The 7,890-nt window shown below is 39.2% G+C and overlaps 1 protein-coding gene across 1 annotated transcript; it reads right to left on the reverse strand.

Annotated features, from left to right (window-relative positions):
- Positions 1 to 3,760: 3,760 nt before the first annotated feature.
- Positions 3,761 to 4,558, reverse strand: LOC139137793 (uncharacterized). Its single transcript, XM_070706064.1, has one exon. It carries the CDS (start codon positions 4,556 to 4,558, stop codon positions 3,761 to 3,763), a length of 798 nt encoding a protein of 265 aa, XP_070562165.1.
- Between the last annotated feature and the right edge of the window lie 3,332 nt (positions 4,559 to 7,890).

Genomic DNA, 7,890 nt, shown 5'->3' on the forward strand with positions numbered 1-7,890 from the left:
TAATATGTGTAATCTGATTAAATATTCTGAAATAAAAAGATCTCAGGCTCTATAGGCGACATCATAGAAGTTGTTGAGAAAAGCTAGTCATTACAAAATAATACATACATCGTGGCTGTCATTACGGGAAGCAAGTGTTCCTTGAGATTTCGCCTTGGTGTGATAGCTATTCTTGTCCTCTTTTTACCTCATATACCAGAGCTCAAAAAAGATTTTTTCGCGATTTTAAGAATTTAAGAAAACAGAAGTAGCCAAAGTCTAGAAGTACGCGGCAATCCAGGACCATAAACATACGTTCTTCCCTGTCTATCCCTGATACGAAAACCTGTGTTTACATTTTTTGAAGAAGAAAATAAATGTTATCACGTGCGCACGAATTACTATCTCGTGCATACAAGCTAGTATCTGGTGAGCACGATTTATTATTTACTTTTCTCGTCCAACCATTATTCGTATTTAGAACAATTTCAAAATCAGTGGGGGTGAACGAATTTGGGAGAATTGGATCTCCATATTGTTAAAAATTGTCTTAAGTGTTTTAGGTACACTGTAGCTCAATGTTGCACTATCACAAATTACTCATAAAAACAAGTTTGTAACTGAAAAAGAACAGTAGTGAGCTTACATTTGTAGATCCAACTGAAATTACTTCACTGTCCATCTATCACAAATTAGTTCCAATCGTGTTAAGTGTTTTCCAAAAACATCAATATTCCCGAAAAATTAATACGGTTGTGGTTGCACAAATTTGAAATCCAACCGTGGCCTTGTAGTTAACTTATGGCACAGGGGCACTTAATTTGTTCTGCATCAAAGGCAGTGCAAAACATAACCCTGACTTTGTTATATATATATATATATATATATATATATATATATATATATATATATATATATATATATATATATATATATATAATATAATAATATATATATATATATATATATATATATATATATATATATATATATATAATTATGGCACAGGGGCACTTAATTTGTTCTGCATCAAAGGCAGTGCAAAACATAACCCTGACTTTGTTATTATATATATATATATATATATATATATATATATATATATATATATATAACATAATATCAGCATTACATTATAAATTACTTGGGTTTGCAGGAGAAGCAAGGATAACCAAAACTACAGCAATAGATCGTATCCCCTGAAGACTGAAAGAGATGACGTCAAACAATACATGTCATGAATATGATATCACATATACAGAGATTCTCAGAGAAATCTCATCATCTACAATCAGTGTCAGCGTTATTCAAAAGAAATTGTGTTATTGTGAAATTGGAATTATTACATTCACAATTTAGAAAAGTGTAAAAGTCTCGAAGAAAATATGTTTGAAATTTCTGACGATTTGACCATTTCGATGGACAATCTTTGAATCAGTCACGGTAGTTACTTGTGCATTTTGTGTTTCCATCAGCGTCACTGCCACTGTCACCGTAACCATCACTGTCATCGTCACGGTCATCGTCACCTTGACAGTCACCGTCAGTGACCACTCGGTTTGCAAAGCGTCCAAAAGGGTGCGTAGCAATTATGACGTATGACTGTTGAAGTGAGTATTGGAAAAGTAAACAGCGTGACATCTCTAGGGTAAAGTGTTATTGAATAAATATTAATAAAAAATACGTACACTTAGAATTTCTCTTTGCATACAAGAAGAATTTGAGTGACTGATCAGTGATCTGACTTATAGCTCTTCTGTTTTCCCCTCTGTCCCTTGGTATAAACACCGAAACGGTTAAAAAAACTAGTAACGATCATCCACAGTACATGATACATTAGGAACTGTAAAGCATACATTCAAACTGACTTAAAAGTGGTGTCTTTTGCATCCTATGACTGCAAATCAAGAAGCTTCAGGAACTCAACTCGAATCTCAAGCAGCATAGAAAGTAGACAATGAATGACACACTTTTATGAAATATATATACCTAAAATAAAGTGAGCTTCAGGAACTCAACTCGGATCTCAAGCAGCATAGAAAGTAGACAATGAATGACACACTTTTATGAAATTTATATACCTAAAATAAAGTGAAACATTTTTTTTACTGGTGGACATTCGCCTATATGAATCACAAAGAATTCAGCTGGACAATGCAGCTCATAGCCATATAATATACATGATTACTATTGATGATTAAAAGTCCACACCTAGGGACACCTATTAATCATACTGTTTCTACAACAGGCTACGTCAATAAGCTGAAAATTTGGCATATCTCTAAACATACTTTAATGGCATTGAACAAACAATAGTTGCAGCTACTGTTACTTAACAGATCAAAATTACTTTCTCATGTGACATCTCCATTTTCAAAACATAAAGGTAAGACCTTGATCAAAGCTCTGAACTGGATTTGACCGAATCTTTCAGATTTTGGTGCAAACCTGTTTGAAATGTTTTTGAGCGTGTGTTTCAAAGACAAAATTATATCTTGTAGGAGGGCATCAAGCAGAATTTTAGTAACTTTAACATTGTGATTCAAGTCTCTACTTACACCTTCTCTGTGCTCAATGTGCTCTGCCAAGTTTTTCAACACACTAACATCTGTAGATTCATCAGCAATCAGACAGTAGAGTGGAGAGTCTTTGATTCTGCTATCCTGTTGTTTTGCTATAACATCATTTATAGCCTCTAAAAATTCCCATCCGTAGTTTTTCGATCGATGGCTTTTCCAAATATTACAGCTTTCAAGCTCAACTTATCTAGGGTTATAGATATCAAAAGTATTGTCAATATGACTGACTGTCATTGGCAAAACTGTACAATATTAAATAAATAGATTAGCAACATTATTATAATCATGCAGCGCTACAAATTTTAAACAAACCTGTATAGGGTGATTGCTTTTCGGGTGATAGGCACACCCTCTTTCACCATTCACAGTACATTCCGTATCAGCTTTATAATTTGCTCCTTAGAACTTCTCAGCTGTGACTTTTCAAACATACTCATGTCTGCAAATTGACCAACTGTAGATTTCAACTTGAGCAGAGCCCTTGCATGGTCACTTGAAGGATTATTCTGGTCAACGTGTCTTTCAAGATATTCTTTGCGCAAACCAGTGAGTGGTCTTCTTTTGCCTGTTGCATATTTATTTGGCATTCCTGCTTCCTTACAAACCCTAGAGTAAAAGCAAGTTGAATTTGAATGAACATTTATAAAAAAAAAACAATTAGTGTCATGCTTTTTTCTCTTCCTTTCATTTTTCTTTCACGTAGAATGGACCAAAATGGCCCACTGCGCTGTAGGTGAAAGGCGGGGCTTGTTCTAGCCTGTCTGTTGGTGGGTCTGACATTCACTGTAATTGGGTAGGTCTCTGCAGCCTTCTGCATGTAACACATTTCCGTATATGGGAGCTTACGGCGGCCGTGGATGCAATTATCAAATACCCGGACGAACATATCTCATTCATTGTCATACCACATCCTGGATGGCCTATCTTCTCATGGTAATGAGCAATCACTAACTTTGTGATGTGTTCTTGTTACAGCAGCAATACAGGGTGGGTTTTTTCTAATGGAAGATCTGCTCGTCGAATTCTACCACCAACTCAAACAATACCATCTTTGTCAATATATGGATCAAGGCGGTCTCGGCCTCGTCTTCTTCGTGGGAGATCGAAGATTCTCTGCTTTGACCTCTTCCTTTCTCTTCAACAGGAGAGTTGGGATCTCTTGGGCGAAAGCTTTCTCTTGCACCAATTTTATGCGCATTGCTTCAACGTCGACTGGTGTCAACTATTTTCTTTAGAGTCTCCTTATCTTCATGTTTCTTTGATTTCTTTACGAAACGCTTCTGTAGTTTCTCTCTGAACTGCATACACAATGCTGTAGCTCTCTTGGCTCTATGCCAACTGGAAAAGTACTCTAATCTTGTCAGTACGTCGGCATAGTCTTTGTTTGTTTGAGAAGCGAGGACTGTTGCTTCTTTCTTCACTTCAGGATCATTAGTATCGAGTTCAGGTATTTCTTGGGTTGTCTGCTGCAGATCGAAATCGGTCAGGAAAGCCGATCCTTTCCACCATAGAGTCCTTGTAAGTAGCTCGTCTGCAGTTATGCCTCTTGAAGCCAAATCTGCTGGATTTGTCTTGGTATCAACATGTCTCCACTTGTTTTGGGACGAATGTTTTCGAATCAGTTGAACGCTATTTGCTACAAAGACGTGGAAACGCTTTCCTTCATTGTTGATGTTACCCAATACCGCATTACTATTGGTGTAATACGTGTGGCTGACATCTTCATACTGAAGGTTGTCTCTCAGAAATGCCCCAACTCTGGCTGAAATTACAGCTGCTGTAAGCTCAAATCGTGGAACTGTCATTGAACTTGAAACTCTGTCTTCATTATCGATGAAACGCAGATAACTACATTGGCCATACCCATAATGGCTGGCATCGGTGAAATGGTGTAGTTCTGCTTTCTTCAATTTACCGAAGTTGTTAGGCTTGTTACATCTTCGTATCTTCAAATTTGCTAGAAGAAGTATGTCTCTTCCCCATCTTTCCCATTTAATCATGGTATTTTCTGGTATCAGATCATCCCAGTCGGCACCGTCCTTGCATTCTTGCAGTGCCGGACTCGACACACCATTGAAAACCTGATGTGCGCTCGATCGGTAAATTCTGGCAACAAAGGTCAATGGTTTGTTTAGCTCGTTCTGCTGGAGGAATACTATCGATGACTTCCTTGCTGTTCGATATGTACTTGTGCAATTTGAAGCTACCTCTCTCACACAGTTGTCAGCTGCTGTCTATCAGGTTAATGGCCTCTGCTGGCTCTCGGACTGACTTCAATCCATCGTCGACGTAGAAGTCTCTTCTAACAAAGTCGGCAGCATCTTTACCATAGTCCTTTTTATAAATGTCAGCTGTCGTATTGAGGGAGAACTTTACACAGCCTGGTGAGGATATTGCTAAAAACAGGTGCCCTGTCATTCTGTAATTTGATGAGCTCGTTATCGAGGTTGCCATACTTCGTACCAGAGAAATCTCAGGTAATTACGGTGTTTAACGTTAAATCCAACTTGGTGGAACATTGCTTCAATGTCGCAAGTGAATGCTATTGGTTCTTGTTTGAAGCGACACAAAACTCAGATCAGCTCGTTTGTCAGATCTGGTCCTTGAAGCAGGTGGTTGTTCAGTGTTTTTCTGTGATATTCGGCGCTCTATACTGCTCTTGTTTTACCTGGTTTCTTCGGGTGATACACGCCATGATGTGGGATGTACCATCATCGACCGTCTGTCTGTGGCTTGTCATCGGAGGGTACCTTTTCTGCATACCCTCTGTCTATGATGTCATTCATGAAGGTTCCGTAATCGGATTCGTACTGCTTACCCTCCAGCTGTCTGTCCTTCAATCTAGCCAAGCGTGTAACAGCTAAAGGTCTGTTATCCGGTAAGTTAACTTCATCTTGTTTGAATGGAAGGGGAATTTCAAAGTGTCCGTCATCTCTTTGGCGGATTCCTTCACGTACCCTTGTCAGCAATCGTCTGTCTTGAGCCAATACCTTTTCATCTACCTTCCCTTTGCTGAAGTCTAGTAGATCAAACATCTGCTTCACCTGGGCCGGACTGAGTTCCTTCCTTTGTGTTCTGAAGGCAAAGTGACACCTTCTTTCTTCTGTATTTACAAGTCTGCATGCACGTACATCATTGTAGTTCATTGACTTATTCACGATGCCGATAACACCCCATCCAAGAATAGTCTTGACTGCATATGGAGCATCGTCTTCGCCAAGTATAACATTTCTCAGCTTTATGGCACGGACACAATTGTACCCGATCAAAAGGCAAATCTCAACATTATCTCCAAATGGATGCAACTTCTCTGCAACCCATGTAGGTGTGGCCATTGTGTTACTGTCTCTTGCTTTGGAATCTGGTTGTGGCTGGCTGGAATGACAGTCCTTGTGTAAACACTGGGCAGGTATACTTTGGTTGTGGCGTCCAGATCCTCTTGACTTAATCAATTTTGTTGCATGAGACCACTAAGTTATCATCTGACACGGTGTATAGTTTCAGTTGTACTTCATGACCTTTTGTCTTCCTGTTGCTCAGGGCATCTTTTGTTATGAAAAAGGAGCTGATTGTGGATCGAGCAGAGCATACACAAGTGTTTGTGTAGCTGGTGTCTTCTTGTGATGTAGGTATACAGGCACAATGAGTGAATAGGAGCATGTACCAGTATAATCTTTGTTGACCTCTACTCGGTGAGAAGCAGCGGTTTCTTGTTTCGCCTCCATTTTCTTGGGAGCTTGGATTCCGTCTGGAATCTTCTCACTTGGGTTGGCAGAATCATATCATCACTAAATCAATTTTGTTGCATGAGACCACTAAGTTATCATCCGATATGGTGAATAGTTTCAGTTGTACTTCATGACCTTTCGAATTCGTCTTCATGTTGCTCAGGGCATCTTTTGTTATGAAACAGGAGTCTGATTGTGGATCGAGCAGGGCATACACAAGTGTTTGTGTAGCTGGTGTCTTCTTGTGATGTAGGTATACAGGCACAATGAGTGATTAGGAGCATGTACCAGTATAATCTTTGTTGACCTCTACTCGGTGAGAAGCAGCGGTTTCTTGTTTTGCCTTCATTTTCTTGGGAGCTTGGATTCCGTCTGGAATCTTCTCACTTGGGTTGGCAGAATCATATCATGTAGTGTGGTATGGTGGTCTTGTCCACAAGTACTGCATACCATCTTACTTCGACAGTCGTGTTGTCTGTGTCCCAGTCTGAGGCACGTAATGCACATGCCTTTTGACATCACTAAAGCATGTCGGTAATCTAAGGTCATCTTCAGGTAATCATCACAAGACCCGATGTTGTATTGTGCTTTTCAAACAACATAAGGTTTGTTACTAGTGTTAGCGTTCTTGGAAGAAGTTGAACTCTGCTTTGGTTGAGGGCGCTATTTGCTCTCTTCTGTGCCAGTTTTAAAGCTTCTGGCAGCATTTTGCTTACTCTTGGTTGGCTATTCTTCTGTCTTCTTGGCACTGTTCTCTGTCTTGAGGTGCGCTGGACCGCAAACAATTTCAGCCTCCTCTGTCAAGAAGTCACAAAGCTTGGAGAATGATGGGTAACTTTCGTATGGGTTGTCCCAATCATCATGCACATCAACATTGGAACTCTTCATCTGTTTGTAAACATAGCTGTGTTGGATTAACCCTTCAAGACCCTAACTAGATTTGCAGAGGATCGCCCTCTATCTTTCTTAAGGCCCTCAGACACAAAGGTCAACAAACTTCTTTGTAAAACAATTAAGACACATTTTCTTCAACAGTCTAAAAAGCAAGTAGACATGCCACATGGACCTGACAAATACTCCAGCCAAAAGTAGGACTCTAGGCACAATGATGTCAGTTGATTTTCTTTTATGACTTTCCAATTATTCAGAGGGCCATTTTGAATGCAGTGCTTAAATAATTTTAGTAGAATTTAGTTATTTTCTTCTGTTTACTTTGAATTTAATTTACTGCGACCCTCTGGCATAGACAATGAATGACCTTGTATTTTAATCTATTTGTTTACCCAGTTTTCGATGCTTCTTGAATAAACCTTTCCTAAACTAAAGCAACTGAGTATGGCTATTTCTTAGAGTGGTTGGCACTTAGCGGATAGAAAAATAACTGGACTCCGCCACAGTGAAAAATCGTTGCATGTTATAAATCGTTAGAAGTATAAACCAGTGAACCATCGGACAAGATACTGACTGGAGTGCACAGCTGACACTGGCATAGGCTATTCAAGGTAGGCACCTGTGTACATATACCGTACAGCAAACTACAACTGACTCAAAGAAACCATAATGACTGAAAATGAAGTCGAAGGCGCTGAACGACTAGCTCAAGC

Source organism: Ptychodera flava, chromosome 7 (assembly GCF_041260155.1).
Source record: "Ptychodera flava strain L36383 chromosome 7, AS_Pfla_20210202, whole genome shotgun sequence".
NCBI lineage: Eukaryota > Metazoa > Hemichordata > Enteropneusta > Ptychoderidae > Ptychodera > Ptychodera flava.

Excerpts from the sequence above, each read along its gene's own strand:
- LOC139137793 (XM_070706064.1), bottom strand. The coding sequence starts at position 4,558 with ATGATTAAATGGGAAAGATGGGGAAGAGACATACTTCTTCTAGCAAAT.